The following is a 25566-nucleotide window of genomic DNA, read 5'->3' as shown; positions in this document are numbered from 1 at the left end:
AATAAAAAAGTCATCCTTCTTACAGAAAACAAGAGAAGATACTAGCTTTTCTTTGCTTCTAGATTCAGGACAGATAAACAGCAAAGATGCATAAATTCAGGATTACTGTAAAAGGAATATATCCTTCTCTTCTTCACTGTTCATCCTCTCCAATTTCTTCTTTCTCCCTTAATCTGAGTTTGGCATGAAGAAAAAGAAGTTGTATAAACAGCTTACTCTCAAAAAACAATCAATTACTTTAAATAGTATTATAAACACCAAAACGATTGACAGGAAGAAGATCCAATTAAACCATCTTCACACTAAAGAGAAACTCTTCCTGTTTCAATCCAACTACCTTGTTACTTGCTTAGTATTCAGAAATGAAAAAAAAAAAAGCAAAGGGAGAAGCTTAGAGAAATGCAGGAGTTTACACTTAAAAAAGCAAAAAATACAAAAGCAAAAGGACTCAAGCCAACCACTTCTGAAGTATTAAATCATACAATCACAATTGTTCCGCCACTTAAAACTAGTGCTCAGAATGTCAGGGAGGGCATTTCCAGAAGCGAAACATCTAGAGAGACAAGAACATCGCTTTCTCTCTTGACCTGTCAGAACCGTTTTGCACATTTCTAGAATTAAAACAAGAGTTTATGAAGCAAGAAGAAAAGTGGACGTAAAAGACACACTTCACAGTCTGTGACTATAAACTGCATCATCATCTAATATCATCCATAGTAAAAGAACACAGGAACGGCCTGACTGTAGCCTGAGCTGCCAGCTTGTATTTCAGTCATGCTGAAAACAAGTCAAGAAGAAACAGAACATTATGTACAGAAGGTTATTGACTTTTAAAGAGGGTGGCAGAGAATAATTCAGATTCTCAATGGGAATTACATGCCTAATTGGAAGCATAAGCAGGAAAATGGTTATCGCAAAGAGAAAGTAGCACTCCAGGATACAGGACGATCATGTGGCAGGAGTTTCACTCCATGCTGTGTTTAGCACTGCAATTTAATTCCTGTGGGTACCAATGGTGAGATCGCTTTTGAACAAGCTTATGCAACTTAAGCACCCACGGTGGTTTAATGACTTTGCACCAGCACCAAAATAAAGTATTTTTCCATGTTGACATCAAATAAAGAACTACTGATTCCTAATAACAAACAAAACTGTTTTTTACTGAGAGGAAAAAAAAAAACCCACACAAACCAAACTTCTGACAGAACTTACAGAACTTTTGAAACTATGCCTTGAATCCTGCCTATCCCATCCTCTTCAAAACGTACCTCATCCAAAAATCAAATCAACTACTCAATGTTTGCAGCATATATGTTAGCTAGACTTGTATTCTGCCTAACAGCACAAATGACACCAAAACTGATTTTGTTTGCTCAGTTCTCACAGGTATTTGCTGAAGGTCAGGATGAAAGAAGTATAAAAGACTACATGGATTAGAATACAAGCAGCTAATTGTTTCTCATATTAGATGTATGCCTCATAGGCAAAAAAAGGACCTGAGGGCCCTTCCTGGTGGCCACCAAGTTGAACATGAGCCAACAATGTGCCCTTGGGGCAATGAAGGGTATCCTGGGCTTCATTAGGAGGAATCTTGCCAGCAGGTCAAGGAAGGTGACCCTTCCCCTTTCCTTGGCACTGATAAGGCCACACCTGGAGTCCTGTGTCCAGTTCTGGGCTCCCCGGTACAAGAGACACACGGACATACAGGAGAGTCCAGCAAAGGGCCACGAAGGTAAGTAAGGGACTGCAGCACCTCTCCTATGAGGAAAGGCTGAGAGAGCTGGGACTGTTCAGCCTGGAGAAGACTGAGAGTCATCTCATCAATGTAGATAAGTTCCTCAAGGGAAGGTACAAAGATGACAGAGTCATGCTCTTTCCCTTGGTGCCCAGTGAAACATGAACTGAGACACGGGAGGCCTGAATATCAGGAAACAATTTGTCACTGTGAGGGTGACTAAGCACTGGAACAGGTGGCCCAAGAGGTTGTGGAGTATCTATCCTTGGAGATATTCAAAAGCGATCTGGACACTGTCCTGTGCAACCGGCTCTAGGTGGCCCTCCTTGAGCCGAGGGGATAGACTAGATGACCCCCAGAGGTCCCTTCCAACCTCAACTACACTCTTGTGACATTAAGATATGAATGTAAATATAAGATTATCAATTGGTTCAAGATCAACATACATTTAACAGAAGGACTGCGCAGATGAACCATAGATTGAAGGAGTTGTTAACATTAAAAGGACAAAGCACTGCTGCAGTATAATCTGCATCACTCAGTAAGGCACGCCAAAAGCACACTGTCTGTATAACTGTCAACAATAAGGCTGTCTGTCTGAAGAACAAAGAATGTGAAATACCTTTACTTGGATGAGAGTAATTATTACATCAGTACTGATGATGAAAATCTGCGAGATCATGGTGGATATTTAGCTGAACGTAAACCTTGCTCTACACTCAGGCCAAATGAATGGATGCAAATTCTCAAGATACAAACATCAGACTAACAGGATAAAAGTAAAAGGGTCAATAGGATAAAAGTAAAAGGGTCATGCCATCAGTATTTTCATCACTGAAAATGACCCTGCAGTACTGTACTCGGTTCTGGAATGCAATTACCATATGCTTACCATGCCAGAAGGAAGTATTGGAGATAATTCAGAAAATAACATCATAATTTTAAGTACTGAAAAACGTAAGTTAGAGTCCCAAAGAAAGCTGTCAAAATGCCACCTCTCAGCTGCGATCAAGCCACACTTAAGTGTTTACTTAAACAACAAAAAGTTGACAATAGAAGACAGACAACTCTGCCTTCAATTTTGCAGACAAACATGTTAAAAGCTCCAAGTGTCAAAAGTTGAAAACAAAACCAGTCAAATTTAGCAGCAAGGCTATTCGTCACGTTTTACTTCCTTTAAAAGACTGTAAGGATAATTAGACACCTAAACAAGATCAAGCCTTGAAGTTTTTTGTTTGGGTTGTTTGTTTTGTTGTGGTGGTTTGGTTTGTCGGTGGTTTTTTTGTTTGTTCTTTTGTTGTTTTTTGTTTGTTTGTTTGTTTTTGTTTTGTTTTGTTTTTTAACTAAATGGAGATTTATTATTCAACTTTGTCTATCCACCCCCCCAAAGGTTTGGGGCACAATTTTTGGATGTGAAACAAGAATTAAATTTTGAGAATTCCTATGATCTAAATAAAGGCTTATTAAGTCCCCTTGATGATCTCTGAAAACTGGTATCCACTACCTCTACTGCAATTAAAGCTCTGACAAGTGCAGTATGGTATCGGACATTCCCGAGCTTCTCCATCACAAGCATAGCAAAATAAAGAATTTCATTTGGGTTTGGAATTAAATCCTGCACTTTTTGAAGACAATGTCATTTTCTTTGCCCAAAGAAAACAGCTTTGCAATGTATTCCTTCCTTTAAAAGATGGCCATTGGCAACAGTTTTTCATATTGATCTCCAAGAACCTAACTCAGACATGCTAGATATGTTCTTCATCTGCCACAGGTGTACACAGAACTAAAATAATCTTTAGTTAGGAGAAAGCAGTTTTGAAACTTATTTCAGAGAATCTTGACAATATTAAGTCAGACAGGAATATCTGGCAGCTGTGGCCTCAAGATGATGTTTTTTGTAAGATCTTGCTTATTTCCCCTAACCTCACCCCCAGTATATTCTCTTTCCTACCTATGCTAAAAAGAAACACTGTTCTGGAAGAAAGTGTGCTTGTGTTTACTACAGAGAAACGACTGAGGAAAGCTGGAGAAACGGATATGCATGACAGGATGCAAACATCATCGTATCAATAATGCTTTTGGTATAGCGCCATTTATACCATTGTCTACCACACAGATGATCCTCATAAAATCATCATTTCAAATCAGTGTATCAGAACTCGAGAAAGAAACCCAAAGTGTACAGACCAAAGATAAATGGAAAGGCTGAGTTTTCTTAAATGGTACTTACACCAATAGCAGCTTGGTAGGTAACTTCTGATGGGAAGGTAAATGAAGGCCCTGTTGTGACTGGGCTGCTAGGAGGTGGAGTCACAATTAGCCCCGTAGTACCGATATGAACCTGTTAAAGAAAAAAAACTAGCAGGGTCAGTTCTGAACTGTTTAATAAGAGCTGGTTTTAACACAGCTGTAAGCTTCACGGTCAAAACCACCAGTACTCTACCATCTGTAACTTTAGGCTAGAACGAATTTTTTGTTAAATATTCATACAAACAGTACTGGATCACACTGCTTTTTTATCCTCCCTGATATTTCAGAACCTTTGGAGATACACTGATCTAGCACAGTGAAACACACTTCTACCAATGCCATTTTTCCTTTTTTCCATAAAAGGTTGTCAGATCTCAAAGACATGCAAATAAAACACATTTACTAGCTCATGTAAAATGACACCAACACTTCCTAGTCTCCATTACTATCTCTTCTCCCAAAATGTAATCTCTACATGAAACAGACAATTGTTCATGAACTACTGTAGCTTATAACTAAAAGCTTTGAAGAAACAAGAGATTAACAAACAAATAAAGCCAGATAAATATTTCTACTTATCACAATCAGATTAATATGGCAAATTTCTGGAATTCATGTAATTTTCAAGCTGAATTTACCTTTCACGTGCATGTGCTTTATTAATATCTAATATTATATTCCATTTAGGAAAAAAAAAACCAAGAAATTAAATCACTCCAGTTTCTAGTTTCCACAGTTTAATAAAAACCTTTGTGGCACTTAAGAAATTCACAACTGTGAAAAATATAAGCTTACAAGATCAAAAATATTTTCTATCATTGTATAAGAAGTGTTGTAAAGTGTTTTCCTTAAATGCTCTCATGTTGGAAGATAAACCTTGTGAAAGCATCCTTCAGTATTAATTACATATAATTAATAATTTTAAGTAAGTAATCTTCCAAGATCAGTAGCCTTTATAGTCCTTTCTTTAAAATTACACACACGATTTATATTTGATTTCATGTAAATTACCTGAGACGGGGCACTACAGGAAAGTCCCGTCAGCTCACTTATGCGGGCTGCTGCAGTTGGGTTGCTGGAGCTGATGAGGACAGGAGGACTAATTTCCATTGAGTGGCGATTCTGAGAAGACTGTGAAGACTTGTTGGACATAGTGAGGGAGGTAAAAGAGTGCCGTTTTTTGGTGTTTTTCTTAGTATCAGTGTGCTTTTGGGTTGAATTGTTGTGAGCTGCCCCAGAGGTACCTTCTCCAGAGTCAACAGCAGAACCTGAGGGCTTATCCAATTCTATCAGCTGTTTGGCTGCTGTGTTAAACTACAAAAGACAGTCACACATTAGTATTCCTTTATTTATAAAAATCAACTGAATATAACAAAAAAATCTATTTTCCTTTTACTGATAACATAATGGAATTTAAATTATACCTTAAAACTGTGACATACTGACCTACTCTACAAATTAGTCAGTACAGAGTGACAAATCTTTCACTACAAACAACACACTTACTGTTGGGCTGGTGTGGACTACCCATCAGACGTAAAATGTCAGTCACGAAAGGACATTATGCTCTAGTCCACACATGGATTAATTCAGCAATATTTGCCGCCTGTGTTACCTAGAAGCCAGACTAAATCACAGTGGTCCCCTTTGACCTTATAATACCAAGATCTGTATTACAAAACTTCTTGAATCTTCATTTCATTTTAAGCCTTTTTTATTTGTTGGTATGACATAAGCCCACACCTTTGTATGCAGACTCTTGAAGACTTTCCTCCTAGTACCCCTTGGTATTTATGCACATATCTTTACCACTACCAGTAATCAAAAAAAAAAGGCTTCCTAAGTGCCAAGAACACAGCAGGACAGACTAAAGATCCAGCTACACCAGTACACTGCCTGACAACAAGTAGCTATACAAGCACAGGAGAGAATAAGGAAAAAAGAAACGTATATTGGCAATTCTGTGGAGATATCTTCTCAACTTCTGAGTTTTCTAATGCAGAGGTAGCATCTCTGCCTAAGAGCCCTCAAATGGATTCTTCATTCTTTAAGCTTCTCTAACGAATTTTTGTTCACAATGAAATTTTCTGTTTGTTAGTTTGTTACAATAATATTATATTAAATGCAAACAAATCCTTCCTTTCCAATGAAGAAATATGGAATCCCACACATTTTCTTCTTACAATGAAATGTAAGCTATGTAAGGGGGTGGGGGGGAAGCAAGCTACATTTTTCAGAAACCCTTTATTTCCAGAACATCTTATTTGTATTTTAGAGCTATTGGAAATAATACCGTCAGAACTCTCATTTATTCATGAGCTGAAGTAACACCAGCACCAGTTTTCTGAACAAGTTAAATAACGTTAGTATGTAGCACTAGATATGAATACTGTTACTTGGATAAGTGTAGCAAATTATGAAGAAGGAAAAAATTTGAAGGATGAAGGAATGAAATTAGTTACTATGGAAATATTCTATTCTTCAACATATTTCTTCTATTCATTTTGCCCACTTTTCCACAAGATACCTACTACACACTTATGAAGAGTTTTAAAGCAGTAATTTATCTCATCAAAACTTTACTAGACAAATAACACATCATTAATCACGATAGCATCAACACTGATTTAAATGCCACTCCCAAAAATGACAACAGCTTATACCCTGAACACTTTACTGTCTCTAAGGAGAAATAGATAGATAGATAGATAGATAGATAGATAGATAGACAGACAGACAGACAGATATCAAGTGGTACAAAAGAATAAAGAATATATATTTTTCTAACATAGAAAAGGTTTTCAAGTGGTATTTGAAAGATGAGATCTGGAAGGAAATTCCATGCATACACAAAAGAAATAGACAAACTAAGTTCAAAACTTTAACTACTGGAACAATGAGTTGACATAAAAATGTACTAGGATGTAACAGCAGGAAAAATTAAAATTATGAAATGCTTGAAGAGGAAGAACTCCTTAGAACATAATGCAGTGGAAGACAGGCATAATGAGGGATTTGAAAAAGGATATGAAGATGACAATGTAGAATTTTTTCCTAAATGTTCTTATTGTTGGTCCTTTAGAAGGCAGCTGAAGAGAATAGGAATGAGAGGATAATGTCACAACAGTAAATATTTCTAAAAAAAAGGTAGATGCTCTATTATCCTTCCTGCTAATACTGGACATGGATCATATGGACAAAATAATTTTGCACCATTTCTGTAGTAGAGAAGACATAACCATATGGCTTTCTCCAGTTAACTTGCAAGCCCATTACTTATATTATTTATTTATTAAATTTTAAATTTAGAGCAAACACACTTTTAACAGACCAGTGAAAACAATGTTATTTTATCGCAGAACACTGATATGAGCCTGAAGGATATGAAACAAGTAGAAAATAAGACCAAAAAATGTCTACTCTGCTACTCATCTTGTCAGGGTCCTATCCTTCACCATGGAAGAATATGCAGGCTTTTCAAAGGTTAATCATTTCATGTATTTTGCACATTTTATTTTTTCCAACTCAGATTGAAATTCTTCATGTATTTCCTGAGAATCTCTGCCTTCCATATTCTTATACAACAGCTGCAACCACTTTTATTCTTATCTAATCCACTCCCTTATTTAGCAAAAAGCCTGTTCACAAATTACTCAGATCAGAGAAAGAAAAGCAGTACTCATTCCTAAAACAAGAAATACCTAATTGGAATAGTTAAGGGATGACCCAGAAGTAAAAAACAAAACCAAAAGCCCCTCTGCTAAAAGCACCCCAAGGTACCTGTTACACCTAACTATGTTTGTTTACCTCCTGAATCTATTAATGCCTGCAGAATCTGATTATTTCCATACAGTGAACAACCTATTAGAGGAAAGCTAAGGCTCGCCCATGGGATTGATTCAAGACTGACTGAAATGTAAGCAAAGTACTGAGCTTTCTTATGTAGAGGAGCACACGCAAGAGTAGCATGAAGCTAAATATGGAAGTGAACTGGCCTCTTCTTAGAAGCCACCTGAGGACAGCAGTAGTTGCAGAATATTTTGCAGAGTGCAGTTTACTTCTTCCTTGAGAAGAGAAATTAAGAACTCGCATGCATTCTCCAAATAAATGGCTAGCAACCATTCAGGGTCACCATGGGAATGAATCTCACTCATACTAGGTAGTGTTTCAACACAGCATTCCTTTTTGCAGCAAATACCCCTGTATCTATTCCCACATTTTCTACATCAGTCATTTTCCTGAACAGATGTATTTGAACTGAAGCTTCTTTACTTTTACATTCACGTTTATTTGTTTGTTCTATTCAACAAAATCTTTGCTGCAACACATAGCCTGGAATCCAGCTCCCCTTCCCGACAAAACCCAGGAGACAGAACAACTTCCCAAATGGGGGCAAGACAGAGGCGGCCGGCTGAGCTGCGTCTCAGGCTGCAGCAGGGGCTGAGGCTGGCAGACAGGCTTCTGCCTGCTTCCACCCATCAGGAGAAATTATCAAGTAGGCTGCCATGCAAGACCAACTCCAAGGTCTCTCTTAGTTGTGCTTTACTGTACTGCTTTCATAAAGGAATTCCAGCATTCTTCGCTCACATGTAGATAGTTAGAATTCAAACATAATCACTTTCTGAAATTAAGTGAAAACACTACCTTTTCCCTCAGGCAATCTTTCTATTCATGTTCATCCAAAATTTTTATTTATGCAATTGCACTCCATCACCATATGTCAAGGAGTTATTTTTCCACATTGCTAACACTTTTATTAGTCAAATTCCAATTTCTAGACATATTTCACTTTCACATATTTGGAAACAAAGGAGTAAAGTGTAAGTGGAACTAAGGCAAACATTGTCCTTATTTGATGTTACTATTTTTGCTAAGCATCATCCCAGAGGATAGGCAATAACTTAGAAACTTAAATTCAGCTTTGCAATTAAAGTTTTGAAACAAATATATTTTGTCCAAACCAGTGGAAGAATCATTTCACAAATCTTGAACAGATTACGAAAATGGGCAGAGCTGTGTTTGTATCGATTTCTGAAACAAATGACATAGTTCTGTACTGCAGTTTTTGTCAGGAAAACTAATCAAAACTACAATACCCAAAAGTTGTTATTGGAATGCTTACATTGAGATTATCTCATTCAAATATAGTGGGGATTAGACTATGATTTTCTACTCAAAGTTAACAATCTCTGTTTTCAGGTGTAATATAAAACATGCACTTTTTGCATAAATTTTCTGTTTTAAGTTCTGAGCAGGCAGAACAGTCAAAAAGCAGAGGAAAGTTTCCATAAAAGGTTTTGTCTTATTCTTCTGAGTTAGTATTGTTACATAAGTCTGATTTTTTTTTTCCTAAGCACTTTAAGTCATCATCTAAGAGTGACTGACAAAGTTTAGCCTCGTAAGTACAATGTTAAACCGACCATGCTAGGAATCCAGCTTAAAATCCAATCTGAAATGTACAGATGCAATAAAAAATGAATATGTTTTGAAGCACTACTGTTTGGTACAGGAGGAGATGCTAATAAAACAAACCTACCTGACACACTAGGTACATAAAATCTTATGTTCTCATTGATTAAAATGTCCTGTTAACTGATTGATGCAGTAGTATATAATGACAATGAACTTAAAATTCTACTACGGTGAACATTTTAGATCATTTGGTTGGGTTTTTTTCCCCCTAAATTTCTGAAAGATGGTTTACAAATAAAGCTAGAGGAGCTGGATTAATACAAAGATGTTTCCCAACCGTTCATGTTAACTTGAGAAAATAAAAGCTGTCATTATTTTCTACTGACGTTTTGATTGAAAAGTGATTCCTTTTCCCTGATTTTTCTTTTTCTATTCTGGGCATTTGTATTTTTCTAGTTGTTCTGTACAAGTGCTGAATAACTGGTAAAATTTAAATACTTTCAGATTTTGAGTGTGTTTACTCAGTGTTAAACCACATCAAAATGTCAAATTTGAGGTCTTTCTAAGAAATTTATATTGTACCCAGAGCCATACTACAGAAAAAGTCTATTAATATCTTCTTAGCTCTGATTAATCTTGCTTTTTGGAACAGAGACAAACATTAAGTGTTATGAACCTAATCATATGGTTTGTAGACTCACTGCATTTTGTCAACGGAACCTGGCTGACCTGCTTTTAATGCGAGCACACTGAAATTCCATCAGTTGAAAATCTAGTAATTTAGATATGTTAATCAAGTCTTACTCCAGTAAAACTAGAGGGTTGGTTTGGATTTAGCACTGCTTAGTATAAAAAATTTTAGGTTTTGCAATATTTTGCATTATTTATTTTTCATTTGCAGATAGAAGTGATTATTTCACAGTCCTACGGGTCTACAGACAGAGACATAACGTTTTGTGAGTCAGTTAAGAAACTGCACTCTTAATGGAATCACTATTAAAATTCTTCCCTAATGTTTTCAGTCTTAGCTTTTATTATTACCACGAATTTAGTAAGTGAAAGCAATATAAAATAATAGAGCAGACTAGTAATCACTGAATCATAAAATGTTCCTTTGAATCATAAAATGTTCCTCCAAGTAAAAAGTTGTCCTCAAATCTAATCAGTTTTTCATCGACTTCAATATATCTAAAGTTTATCCTGTCACCCCATTGTACAAGAAACATCACAAGTATCAGACCTATACTATAGAATAAATATCATAGGCTACACTCATTTTAAAATTAACGACTTCAGAAAATCATCAATAAATGCAGCTACTAATTCACACTTTTTAAAAAAATTAAAGTATGTGGACTAACTTATACAAGGCAAAGATATATCTGTTATTATGACAAAAATAGGCAATGATTATGGCAGTGGGAAACATAACTAAAAAAACATATAAAACATACCTCAAAAATATGAATTACTTCTCCTCTTCCATGTCTTTAATAATAGCATACACAAGACCGGTTTGATATACTTGTTTGTATCAACTGTCTGCATATTTTCCAGAACAATAGTTATACAATCTCAGAAAATAGGTATTTCAAAATTCAAGTTGAGAGTTTTCTGCATATTTCACCGCTCTTCACCAGAGCATGTGTTTCAGTTTAGTATACGCTGAAAAAAACTGACCTATCTGATCTGTAGTATCTCTTTGGGTATTATTTATCATTCTAGATTTCCCATTTCGTTTTGGTGGGGATTTGCAAGTGTGTACAGAAGTGCTTGTGACTGTTATACATTTTCTTAGTTGATGGAATTCATCTAAAAATATCAACAATGAAATACATTTTCTGAGTGAGCACCATTTTTACATAATTTTTTTCAAGAGTGTATCTCTATTTTGCAAACTTTTGTAGAGATGGAAATGGAGTTATTTGCTAAATAATTAGCCCAAGCTGCAGCCCTAGGAAAGGGCTTTTTCTAACTTGGCTAAGTTAAGCGATTTAGTTTTAAAAAGCACCACAAAAACCTTCAGTGGCTGAACTGAAGGGGCAGTTAATTGCAAGGAGCTAGGAATGAATAGCCAAGGGCAAGAACTTCTTCAGTTGGCTTTTAAAAACTCCCTAAACTCAAGCCAGAATTGCATTAAGCAGGTTGAAACCCTTTCCATTTTGTTGTTGGTTTTTTTTGGTCATGTGAAAGTTTCTATCCCCAGATATACAGACCTTTGTATCAACCTAAAAAAATGAATATACATGTTTTCCCTTTTACAGAAAAAAATAAATTCTCCGTAGGTCAAACACAGTAATTTGTTAAAAAGTTCCTATCTCATCGGGGCATTCAGAAATAGAACTAATAAAACCTGACTTGATTCTTAGTATGGTTACACATTTCTTCTGTGACCTGAGGTACATATTTCTCATCCCACAGGTAACGCGAAAATACGTTTTCCTTTCACCATTCTGCATGATTTATTGAAATAAAATCTCTTCAATGGGAGAAGTGTACCTTACCAAGTATCCACAGCATACTTATCAGAAAAATACAAACAGTATGCCAAACCTCTATATCTTTCTGTAATGCAAATTTTAGATCATTGTTGCAGCTGTACACGCTGTTCTTAATCACCTGTGTCTTTCTGTATAGAAGATATAGCTTTCAACTGTTACATCTTAAAAGGTTGAGGAAACTTCTCAACTGTTACCTCTCACTGTAAATTGCCACATCGCATATGAGAAACGCAGGAAGATACAGGATATTTTATATAAGGGTCTTTGGGATGTAAAAGTCAATGCTTTACCTGCTTAACAACAGCCTATATTCTCTGACTTTCAAGCTACGCTAATTTGGCTTTGAGAGGCAGGTATTAGAGACAGTGCAGAGCTTACTATTCCTCTGACTTGCTGATTGCTTTCATTTTGCGGTTAAGTACGGTTTGTGATTGACTGCACAACTCCAGTTATTAACAAGAAAACACAGTGACTGCTTCCAAGTAATTTCATTCCAATTCCATTCAATGAAAACAGGTATCAAATACCTAGGTAAAAATCACTGGTTCAACTGCTGAGGTAATTAACTTTCCCAAACTAAGCATACAGATCTTAGATTACTTCAGGACTAAGACTATTATACCTCAGTTTATTTTAGAATCACCAGTACTGATTATTTTTCCTTTCAGAAAATGAAATATACAGTGGGGCACAACCTTACTGAGGGCTCAACTTTACTCACCTCAACATACGAAATTGGAAATATTCCTATCTTGTCAGCCAGCATTCCTTCTGCCCAGTTTTCATCCACACGGCGAATTACAGTCAGAACATCATCCTGTGTGAACATGCAGTGATTATGTCTCCCAGCTCTAATTAAACTTCTAATTTAATTTCCCTCCATAACGCACAGGTAATCAGAGAAGGTGGTACATGGACAAGAACCACAGCACTCTAACAGCACCATGCTGCTTTTGGGGTTGAAGTCAGTTCCAGTCGTTCTTCTTCATATTTTGTCAGAGTTCAGCTAACTCTCCACAGCTAGTCTCGGCCATCTGACTCTGTCCTTAGTGCCAGGCTTCCTACCATGTTCAGTCCATGGTATTCACCAGCCTCCCTTTAATTTCTTTGACATTAATCAACAGAACTGCAATCTTTTTCCTTCTCAGCTGACTTATTACCTAATCTTCCCTAGATGTTGCTTTTCTCCTTAAGTACTGAAGAACACTGGTAAGTGATATGATTTCATTCACATCTACACGGAGCACTTGGATTAGATAAAGTTTTGAGAATGTTACTTAAAAAAGGATTTACATGCACGTTAAACATTGCTCTTACTTATGCCAAGATATATAATTGTTTCATATGCAAGTTAAAATATTTGGAAACATAGATGGTTAATCAAGCAAGACTGCAAATTTAAAAAAAAAAAAACCAACACAAAACCAAAGTTTGCCAACAACTTAATCAAAATATGCAAGCTAATGCCAATCATCCTCAACAATATCGTTGTTCTGTGTTGTAATAACCATTGTCTGTCCATATGTTAATATCTTTCCTTTTTAGAATTTTAGCTATTTTTTTCACTTTTAATAGGCAAAAGTATAAAAGTGATTAGCTCACTTTTGATCTTACAACATTTTTGTGCAATTTGATCAATCAAATCAATCAGAAACTGAAAAAAGGAACAGCTCTGATTCCTATTAAAACTCTATCATTATGTGCCTGGCAAGACAGAAAATTAATTACAATAGAAACAATGTAAAAACAAACATCATGTTTTCCAAAAGGCAATTAGTAACAATATAGAATGACAAAGTTTAGTAGTACTTTGTGTCTAGTATCTATATCCTAAAAAAAAGGTCACTTACTAAATGAAAAGCTGAAAATGGTACCAACTTCAGCAATTTAAAATGAGTGTTTCTTTAGCAGATGGAACACTTTTAATCCATAACATAAGTTATTTTTCATAAATAAAAGAACATTACTACTGCCATTATGAAAAACTGAATTCTCAAAAATAAAACCACAGAGAAATTATATGTAATTTAGGAAGACAAAGAAGGCAAAACTAATCCACACTGCAGAAATACCCGTAGAATTACTTGCCCTTTTCATCTTTGTGCAGCTCCATTAAAAAAATGCAGACAAAACTACAGAACAGTCCTATTATTTCTGATCCAAGTGAATGAAATTATTAAAAGAAAACAGTAATTTAATTCTGTTTTTACCTTTGAAAATGGTAAACAGTCTTTATCTGCTTCCTTGTCTTTTACTTCAAAGTCATAAAGTGCTTTGCACTGAGGCGGAGGTTGAGGTAAAGGTTTAATAATCTGAACAAAATTGGTAGGGAAAAAGCCATGGATGCCATTGACTTCTCCATGATACCAATTTTCATCCACCTGTCGACGCAAAATGATGATGTCTCCTTTACTGAATTTAAGATCTCCAGGTTCTTTCCCCTCGTAGTTATACAATGCTTTGGCACATGGTAACTGAGGTACACCCTGAAGAAGAAAAAAAAAAAAAATCGCTACAGTTAGATGAGTATTACTAAATATAATTTATATTACATTCTTTGGAAGACTATGAATGAAACTGTATAAAACTGCAAAGTAAAATTATACACAACAAAATTATTTTATTGCAATGATTCTACTGATTTTACCCAAAGGTCTAGGAAGAGCTTCAGTTCTATACAGTCTTAACATCCCTCTAAATTTCATGATGCTTTTCAGTAATGCTACAATGCTGCTACACACAAGAGAGGCAAAAAAAGGTAAAACTCTAACCTTCATATACCAATTCACTAAGCTTAAACATTTCAAAAATACGAAACGAACTGGAAAGTGTCCTGACCACTTGAGAGATCTGACAGAAAATTGCTACAAGAAAATACAGCACTAGAATAATAAATTTGCTTTAAGACCTTCACCGTGTGTTTTCTGCCTGACTTTCTTATTATTTTCCTCATCTTATTTATTATGCAGGTACAGAACGCTAAGGATAAGAACATAAGGGAAGTGTTTTCCAGCTTGAAAAACAAATTTCACTTTATTAAAGGTGAGATAATTCATCTTGGAACAACTCTTTTAATTTAATTATTTATTTAAAAACAAGGCTAAAAAAAATTACTGGGGAAAAAAAAAAAACAAACTGTTGAAGGTGTACATCCTTGGGTATTCTTCACATGACTCCTCCCTAATATTTGAAACCTATAGGTCATTGGTGCTGCTCTTGAATGCATGTCAGAAGGATTACAATATAATACTGTGTCATCCTCCCTTGTATACACTGCAGGTATTATTTTTTAATTGCTCAGTCTGTGCCTCCGCATTTTGCAAGAGTGAGCCATAAAACTACAACTCAGTATTAGGGACTGTCTTCAAAACTCTCTTTTCTGTCCAACTTTAAATATCTAGAGGGGAGCAGTAACCTCCATTACTGAGACAGTCTTTCCACAGCAAAGACAGCATTTATGGTCAACTAGAGCACAGCATTCCACATCTTTAATGCTATCCCTTATGAAAAAGGCAAATTTTATTGAAATTCAATTGGCAATATTATTAGCCACATCTACCCTATAGTATGTCTCTCCTCTGTAGTCTTCTGCCAGCTCAGACTGTAAATTGGAATTGCACTTCCAGTATCTCAAGAGGTATGCACAGAATGCAAGTAAATTCTCAGAAGGAATTACCACTTCAAGTCTGTCTCATTGGTAAGAAGATAAATGTGAAATAAATTATCAAGCACTCTAACACTTAAAATTTTGTCTGTCAATATAATCCAATTTATTTGGACATCTTTAATTTTGTGATAATAATTTCATGAATGGACAAATAATATTTTGAAGATTAGCTTATTTAATAATTTTCTTTCTATACCAAACAGTCAAAGGAAAACCACAAGTATATAGACAGGTACAGATGAGTATGATTTACACATGAATACAGGAAAATCACAGTTCATTCTACTGCATCTGGGATGGGTACTAAAACTATTATATGAGTAGGATCCACGCAATTGTTCACAAAAACTAGTGATCTTCAGACTGTAGTAAACAATATTTTTCTTCTTGATCACACTTAACTGCATCAGTGCAGAATGCAAACACCACTGGCATACTCTTGTACAAACCTGGATAGGGAAAAAGACTAAGACATCAACTAGAGAGTTTGTGGGCCCCAAGTGATTGAAGGGAAAATTCATGGCCACAATAGAAGAATTAAAAAATATTGTATGCATGTGGTTTTCGGCTACGTGCTCCCTGCAGAGTAAACTGACAGAATGAAGGAAGCAGTCAGTGTAGATGTAGTAAGGACAAGTGCAGAGAGAGGACTGTGGGAGAGAGGTCCGGGTGGAAGCGAAAAGAAGCACACCTCTACACAAGAGAAGAAACACCAGTTGCTTATCGATTTCCATCCCAGTGACAACAAGCCAAAAAATCTACAGCCCTTCAGTGATTACAAGCCAGAGAACTACTTGGCAGAAAAAGGACCCCAAGCAATTATGGCTAGTACGAGACATACGCATCTCTCTTGCACCGGAGGGAATAGTTGGAGTTCTCCCAGGAATCACTCTGTTGTCTCAGGAGAAAGCCCTCTCTTTCCTCGTACTGAGGAAGACCTTTAAGATTAGCTGCGTGTATAAAATACAGTTGTAAAAAAATATCTTCGTAGAAACAAACAAAACCAAAACAAACCAGGAATGCCAGCACAGCAGATGACGCCAAAGTGATCAAACTCATCAATTAGTCATCATGCAATTGTTAGAAGTCAGTACTGCATTTATGCAGTTTATCACAAAGCCTCCCACGAACAAACCTTCACTCAAACATACAAACAGCTGTTTATATTTTATAGGAAGTTTCTTTCCCAGTGTACAGGTTGAGTTTCTGCAAAGCTTGTTTCCCACATTAAATAAAAATGGTTCCAGTCTGTCATTTCAAACAGAACAAAATTCAACAAAATACATACTTAGTTCTCAGTCAGACTGCCAGCGATTGAAGAGAAATGGTTAAATGACTCAGAAGAGAAGTAAAACGAATGCCTTTTCCTTCTGTCTCAGGGAGAGGATGAAGCAAGAAGGACCTAGTGCAATGGAAAGCACCCTTCTTAGGGGTACGCTATCAAGGGCCCTCAAGCACCATCTTCACATTCCTCCTCCTCTGAGCAACCTGGGATCCACGGCTCATGGCTGGTGCCTTCTGGGCCCGTCGTGGTTAGCAATCTTGGGCAGCTTCGGCCCCCCTTCTGCCCTCCGGCTGTTCACCAGCAGAGAAGGCCATGAGGATACGCCAAGCCGGAGTTTACATTTCACTCCATGTCTCTCACTTGGCTAAACATGAAAGGCAGGCTTTGGAAGAAAAACTTTGCAGCCTACCCTTAGGTTTACAGCTGCCATTTACTCTGCCAGCTCTTTGAGAAAACAACAGAAAAAAAACAGACAAAAACCATTTTAGGAAATTAAAATATGAAAGCCAGAAAGACTCCACACAAATTAAGTTTCTTAGAATTATTTCTTCAGTCCTTATGCAAAATCCTTAAGCAAAACTATTTGAACTTCTAATGCTACTGCTGATATACAAACTGTTTAAATGCATTTTTAGCTAAGGTATGGATATACATACATTTCACATGCCAGATTCCTTTAAGAAAAATAAAATTAATAATATGTGATGACATCAAAACAAACAAGAATATGAAAAAATGCATATGCATTCATATGTGAGGCTCAGGTCCCTCAGATTTCTTCTCCAAACTCAAATATTTTGTCTTAGAAACCTACAGAATTAGCTTACAATTTTCCTCTTCAGATTTATAATTTCTCTGCAGTCACCTTATTTCAAACTTTACTCTTATTTTTTTAACGGACAATATGCAACTGTGTGTACTTTCATGAGCTTAAGCCAAGAGAAACTTATGCCTGCATAGAAACATGAGATCTGATTTCCTTTTAAAAAGGACTTTCTGTGGCAGAAGCCCACGTATAAATACGCTTACACTGGCATTGTGTAACTCTCCGCACTTGGTGAACCAGCATAAGCTAAAGTAGCAAAAATAGTAAATCCTCTCCCAAGGAAATGAATGGAACAGATAGTGGGTCATCTGCATCTCTGTTTCCTTCTAAGCCTCCCTGGCTGCGGTGCTGCTGGTTGTCACTTTTCCAAGCAACTAAGGCTCTCCCCTGTTAACCGGCTGCGAGACTGGGATGTGGCCTGGGTTTCCCTGCAAACCAGTTGAATTGACCCAGAATATCTATGCAGTTTTCACCTGTTTGAGGTTCCAAACACCGTGTCTTCAAGAGGCCAGGAAGCAACATTTTTACAGAAGTACTGTTTATGTTAGTAGTAGGACAGATGAAGATTTCTACGTGCACAACCAAAGTGCTATCAGCCTCCAAAAAAGCTGGCCTGTTTAGACACCTCATCAGCAGTTTTTATGCCTAGCTTTCCTAAATAACTTCTGGTTTTCCTTACAGAAAGCCTAAAACTGGAAGTTACTATCATTCTGATCCACGTTATAAGAGATCTTTAATAAACATCAGTTACTTGCAATTTTCTTACAAGAAAAGACAGAAAAATTATTCTTCATCTATCTTTTTATTTTCTTTCCATGCAGTTCCTAAATCAAACTATCAATCACATTAATAACCAGGACAAGATGCAAAACTATTACAAAAAATCTCCAATACCTCTTACAGCAACTGTAAGTACAGTAAGTCTAGTGCTACGGAGGTGCTTTTATCAGTCTTTTTTTTTTTTCCCCCCAAAGACCAGTATTGTAAGACATATTTGGTTGCCAGTACAAGTTGCCTTTACATAGGGAAAAGACTTTGTTAATATGCTGCAGTCAACTTGTTTGCAAGGCAGATTTGGGTCGAGTGAGTTCTTTACACGTACATTCTCCAGCCTATGTACATTCTCCAGCAGGTATAGGCGTATTACCAAGATTACCTCTTCACATTCCTAGTCATTCAAACCTTTCATATGACAATGTTGCTTCTTTTAATCTTCTAGGCCATTCTCTCTCATACTGTTGCCTTCTTGACTCAAATCTTTCAATTGAATCCTTTTTATTACTGTTTTAAATGTGTATTTTTGCATTCTTGCCCTTCTTTGGCCTTTACCAAGCTGTCCAGTCCTACATGCAAGAACACTCCATTTTGCACCTATATTTTTTTCATGTTTCTTTCATCTTGCTGGCTCAAATACCTGTTTTCAAGTCTTAATTTAAAGCCATTTGATCTGCCTAGTTCCATTTTCTTTGTTTCAGTCTCCTTTGTTCTTTCTGTACTTGCATTTCAATTTTCACATATTTTGAGACATAGAGCTTATAAGAATACTTCATTGAAGACCTTCTTAAATTGCTTATATTAATAGATGTGTTTCTTCAGTAGGATTTCCTTCTGAAGGAAGGAAACATGCTCCCTGTGTTAAGCTATAGGTATAACTGCTGCCACCTGAACAAATTAAACACTCAAATTTTGCAGAACACGCCACAATAGAAGTGATAACACTTCAAACTAAGTCTCCTCGTTTCTTTTTGAGTTCTAGACACAAAGTGCCTCCATAATCCAAGGAGAATGTTAAAAGCTGGCTCCCTGCATTTATTTTTCTCATCTAAGGAACAATACGAACGATGTCAGATTGCTCAAAGAAAGGCCAATTCAAGCGTTATTAATCTGCATCTGACACTAAATTGTTAGTGGAATCAATTTTACATCCTTCTACCATTAGAACTATCCTGGAAGACTGCAGAGGTCACCAGTGCAAATGAAATGATTTCTAGTTATAGCACCTCTGAGGTTCCTGCTATCTGAACAATAAAAACGTAAGACATTTTTACATCAGGAGGCTGTATCAGGTTGTCAGTAACATGCTGTAATAACCATAAAAACAAACCCTTGGTATCATCTGATATGAATTACTATTGCTTTACTGAATATACTGAAGCTGTATTTTTTATATGACAATTTACTAGATTAAGGAAGTGAGCAATGTTAATGTTAGAAAGTATATTCACTTCTACGAGTTTCTAAATGATACAGTTGTACTAAAGCTCATTGTTCTCAGCACACATAAAATAAATAACCACACATTTGACTTAAAACAGTAAAAAAATTGTAGTTGTTTTGAAATGTTATATTCAAATATGGTTACTTGCAGTTTGATACGTTTTTCGATTTTACTAAAAGTAGAAGAAGCCGTGCATTGAGAGGAAACTAGCTAGCCAGGTTACCCTGATTAAAGAGACTAGGTCTGAAACCCATCTGTGTGTAACTTAACAGTGACCTACATAACAATAATAATTTTGAAGGAAGATTACTTTAGGAAAAAAATAGGATGCAGGATGAAAACCACAATCAAGACAACATACTTGTTATATTTTTTGAAAAGCTGAACAATTACAATCATTAGAAATTTTAGGTTCTTGATAAATGATGAAATAGGATGTATTTTTAAAATTATTTAATTCGACCTTCAAGTTAAAATTTATTTGGTAGACCTGCAAAACTTCTCTGCTACTAGCTAACTATTACAGAACATGGTAAATTTTCTGTAATTCTTATACATGATAACTAACACTAGTACTAGCTGCAGATGTAACAGAGTGTGACATATTAGAATAATCTTTATTAAATTTCCAGGTTTCAGCCATCTAGAGCAGGTCGAAAAGAAAAGTTCTCCTAGAGTCCTTTGCCTGACTTGATCAGTTAACTTTGCTCTTGGTAACTTGCAGAGGAACTTAACAGCGCAGAAGTTCTGTATTACAAAATACAGAAACCCTGTATTTTGTAACAGAACGGTAGATCCTCTACTCATGTAAACAATTTTTATGTGTTCCTTTGAGGTAAACTATCAATGACCTACTTAAAGTAGTTAGTTTATGAAAGTCCTTTCTGATTTCTCTAACAGCTTTCAGAAGAAAATATTTTGGCGCTTTTTCTTGTCTGATGTCAAGAAATAAATATAAGGTTATTTAATATAAGCATGAGCAACTCTCTCCCACAAAGTTGTTTTGAAATTAAAAGCTGGAATACAGGAGAACGAAAGGAATTTAAAAATGTTGCCTTAAGGCCTAAGCAATCAGACTAATAACATGGAAGGTTAGAAAGAGACATTTACAAAGCCTTCCACAAAGGCACTTAGCCCAGTCCCCTTCTGTGCAATACCTGTGTATTTGAAAACTCTTTTTCAAATGGAAAAAAAAAAAAAAGTCTTCAGAATGCCACCTTCTTTCCTTTGCCTATCTGCAATGCAAAGTTTTCAGCTACTTACCTTTCCGAGGTTTGTTAAGTAAAGAAAATTTTGAACACTTTCCACTAAACTAAGTTCTCAAAATAACCAAACAAGTAAGCAAAAAATAAGAGAGGAGAAAAAAATTATATCCTGTGCACTGCATGTCCCCAAGTATTTCAACTGTATGCACTTGACAGGTTAAAGATTGCTTTTCTTCGATGGGTTGAAAAAAGGAAAAAAAAAAGTGAGGGAACTGCTCTGCACAGGAAAAAAACTGAGAAGGTCACTTAAGATGCAGAAGAGAATTTGGGTCTGTATTCCCACTGATTTCGAAAAGGAAAGCCAATGCACATCAAAATTTCATTCCAGGTCTTTAAAGACCTTTTGAGTACTTGTTTACTACAAAACCATTTGAAAAAAATAGGTCTTATAAAAAATATAAACAAAACTTTCAAGTGTGCACTATGAAGAGCTAAAATGTTTATATAAAATAGTTACTTCCAAAAGCAACTATTTGTTTTAAAGATCTGCTCTTATATGCTGTTATACCAACCTCTGTGGTCAGTCTGAAAATGCTACTCGCCCCAGTGGTATTCTCTTGGAATGTTACGACTCACTGGCGTTTGATGTCTCCACAAAACTGCTGATTTTTCTTGCCCCAGTACCATCATACAGCAGTGTGGATCTCCTAATCTCTTTAAGCATGTCAATTTGATATGCAGCATAAGTTCATTCCATTCCACTTAAACGCTTCTATCTGTGTATTTTCCAATATATTCGGTTTTCATGTAGTATCACCTATGGCTTCTAAGACCAGAACACTGCATAATCCAAGAAGAAGGAAAAGACAGCCATCTCTCATGGCAAGCATACATCTAGAGAAGCAGCACAGTTGTGAGACCAGGTAATGGGACTTACTAGTCCTACCCCAGACTGCCATTAACTACTTGTATATCCCTGAAGACGTCTCAGTGTGGGGTGAGATTTTAAAATTTATCTAGTGTTCCTCAACCATATCCAATTTGTCAACATTTAGATCTCTATGGACATCCAAAGTTACAAAGGGAGGTCAACACTAAGTGCTCTGGAAAGTGTTGCTGTTTCCACTTTCTCTATATACACCTATAGAAGTGCAAGAAACTCACCTCACAAATATTACCTTTCTCTTTTTAAAGAGCACTTTAGAAAACAGGAAATAGATGCAGTAGATTACTGATCTGCTGCTGCACTTTTATTTTTCTGTCCAGCTTGAGAAAAGCGACTTATCTTTATAATCATAAAGCAAAGAGGTTTTTTTTTGGGGGGTGGGTTGGGCAGAAGTGGAGGGAGAAGAAGAAAAGCGCATCAGAAAAATGTAAAAAGAAAAGAAGCAAGCAAATAAAAAAAAAAATCACGTAAGAGAAAGTATATGAAGGCCAGTATATATCAGGGACCTGGTAAAAGACTTTGAAATAATATGCCTCAGGTAGTTTTCTGTGATATGTATCACTGAAGCTCAGATACAGAATACAGAACTATTCAACTGTTCAAAATACCAAATTGCTAGATAGTACTTCTGTGTTTAGCAAGAAGCCTCATTTTGCCTAGTCACCCAGTAAATGCCTTTCGTAACTATTCACTCCACATCCAAAATCTGTTACAGGAAGTGTGACAATTTCCCTGAGTCAATATAGATTCTTAAATATCACTTGCCTTTTTTTTTCTTGTTTGTTATATGAACATAAAACCACAACACAGTAACTACAGAAGAGGCAATAAAACCCCTCTGAAAACTACCAAAATACAGACCATACTTGAGCATTAAACTCTTTCCCTGAATTCATTCTTACCTTGCTATTGCATTGTCTTCCCTTACCACTCTTCATTTTAGTTTCCACATAAACTGGAAATTACACATCTTTGACATCGTTTTCCTGCTGCTCAAATTAATCCTTATCCTTCTAATACAGTTATCTGAGAGTTGCTCTCTCTGTCAAAAGTCACATATGCAATTGCTTAAAGAGTCAAATAATTAATTCCCAAGCAAGATGTGTGCCCTTCCAAGCTCAAAGTCCAGATTAAACAGAAATTTACATGTAAACCCAGAATGTTCTTCTTTCCCATTGATTTAATGGGAGGCAAATAGAGATGCCACAAGCCTTTGCTTACCCTTCCCCAAACAAATAAAGCATCAATACTGCAACTGTTGTAGTCTGAAATCTGCAACAACTTTTATCAGTCACTAGGAAGGAAAAAAAACCCAAACCACAATCCAACAAAACATTCACAAAACATTTTGCTGTAATTTCTAGAACCAGTATGACAGATATATTTTACATGACAGCCTGTGAGAATTTCTGCAGTATATGCAGTCATTGATGAAGATATAGGGACACAGCCAACAGCAATCTCAGAGAAAGGAGATCTTGCAATGCTAAGAAACATCTTCCTCCTTCTGTTCAATACAGTCTCTTATTTTTTTCTAAATATGTTAACACAAAACCTCACTGCATTACAAAGAAATAAAAGGGAATCTACATAAGCCCATAGGGTATTCCTAATACCTTGAGAAGATCCCATTATTAATGTGGTACACATGGTTGTGCCATGCTGGAGGAATAAAGGTAAGAAACAGACAGAAATATCTACGTTGTGTACCGCTCTTAATATGGCTAATCAGAACTCATATCTCCTCTTTCATTTTGCATTAAATACAAGACATCAATATTGGAAAAGCAGATCTATTTTACTTTACACATTTAAAATTCCCTCACAAATCTGCACTTTATAATACCACTTCACAAATCACATTCTGTTTGCTCACTTTAAAAAAAAAAAAGTTAATCTTCTTAGTGCAGAAGATTGGAACATTTGGTTTATCAACGAAGCATGGAACACGGGAGGCCCTGTCCTGACTTCAGGGAGCTGATATTCTAACACAAGTATCAAAAGCTCCAGAGTGTTTATCAACAACACAAAAATTTTAAGAGTAATTCTCTCTATTGTTCTAAAGGTTTTTATGCTTTGAAAATGAACGTAAACAAGTTTCCCTCACTGTGATGTGAAAATGAATACATTTACTTGTTGCACCAAGAAAAGGAAAGGGAATTCCAGGTGAGAAGACAGACTGAAAAGAAACTGAAGAGAAGAAATGAGAAATGAGATTGCCAAGAGCAAACTCTTACTGTGCTTTGAAGGTGAGGGGTTTGAACATGATACAGAAGGAGCAAAGCCAGCAAATTACTCTGAACAAGGGAGTGACTTGGTAAGATTACTCTTGGTGAGATCACCACGAAGAAACATTCCTTTAATCTCTCAAATACTTCGCTGCCAAAAATTGGGCAATGGGAAAACACAGAGTTGTAAATGAAGAGGTTGCTGCATTTTTTGATGAAAACCTATCAAGGTTGACAGGTGCGACTTTTTATCTGAGCATGCTTTGCTTTCCATTATGATCAAGTCTTAACGTATTCCCTGCCAAAACAGTGCAAGGTCTAAAATTAAAACAACCTTGTTAAAGATATTTAAAAAAGAGAGTAAACGCACACAGCTCTCCTATCTGAATCTGATTTTTAAAATCTGTGATAGCATCTGACATTCCACAACCTCCCTAGAAAGTTTTTTTAGGTTTATTTTCCACTATTTTGTAAATGTTAAGGTACTTGTCCAACCTTCTGGATTAAAACAACATCACTGTCACACATTCTTTCAGGTATTCCCTGAAAACTCTAGTTGCCAGAATCCGAAGGGACTTTTGCTATTCTTGATTTGGGACCGGTACAGTGTCCTCCCTCTCCTGAAACATCCTCACTCCCTTGAAATTCTTTTGGAATCAATTTAATTCCTTTAATATCCTGACTTCAAACAGCCCCTTGCTTACTGCAGAAAAGAAAAGGTGCTAATTTTAGCTGTCTCTGTAGCATATACAAATATATGTTTGCCGCATGCACAGAGTAAATCACAACTCCATTTGCTATTTATTTTTACTTATAGTTTAAATTTTTCATGCCTCACAACTTCCTGGAATATCTATTTTTTTTCCAGAACATTTTTATGGTACTCTACTTGAAGCAGCTGGTCGGCCTTTTGAAAAGGCAACTAATCCTAGCTGAAATTACGCATTTTCTTGCAAGACGAATGTTCCTGTATGTTCTTTATTATAACAAAAGAGCTGAGTGAGCCAGAGGAACGCTACATCAACATTCATCTCTTGTGCAGTGACAAGCTGGAGTCTGCACCTCGTGGTTGTTTCAGCCAGACTGTAAAAGTAGGCAAACAGCCTGGTGCAAATGAGTCTTCTGCTCAGCGTAGCACTGCTAGAACAGGCTTGAACCCATAATGCCTACAGACAGTACTGTGCTTCACGTTTCATATTGCTCAAATGAATACATTTTAGCATAAAAGCATTAGTAGGAAGTATTAAGTGTAGAAAACAAAACTGATTCACTTGCCTTGAGTTTATCAGGTCT

The 25566-nt window shown here is 36.2% G+C and overlaps 1 protein-coding gene across 1 annotated transcript in view; it reads right to left on the bottom strand.

The window, feature by feature from the left end:
- The window catches only part of SH3RF1 (SH3 domain containing ring finger 1), an 89288-nt gene that overhangs the window by 20078 nt on the left and 43644 nt on the right, over positions 1–25566 (bottom strand). Inside the window, exons 2-5 of the mRNA XM_009989131.2 lie at positions 14109–14384; positions 12620–12715; positions 4997–5299; positions 3966–4076 (exon numbers count right to left, since the gene is read on the bottom strand). Of these exons, the coding sequence (XP_009987433.2) occupies positions 3966–4076; positions 4997–5299; positions 12620–12715; positions 14109–14384 (786 nt within the window). The remainder of the gene's footprint in view (positions 1–3965; positions 4077–4996; positions 5300–12619; positions 12716–14108; positions 14385–25566) is intronic.

This window comes from Tauraco erythrolophus, chromosome 5 (assembly GCF_009769465.1).
Source record: "Tauraco erythrolophus isolate bTauEry1 chromosome 5, bTauEry1.pri, whole genome shotgun sequence".
In the NCBI taxonomy this organism is placed as follows: Eukaryota; Metazoa; Chordata; class Aves; order Musophagiformes; family Musophagidae; genus Tauraco; species Tauraco erythrolophus.
The sequence above is the reverse complement of the archived record's forward strand: the minus strand, read 5'-3'. Positions and strand labels throughout refer to the sequence as shown.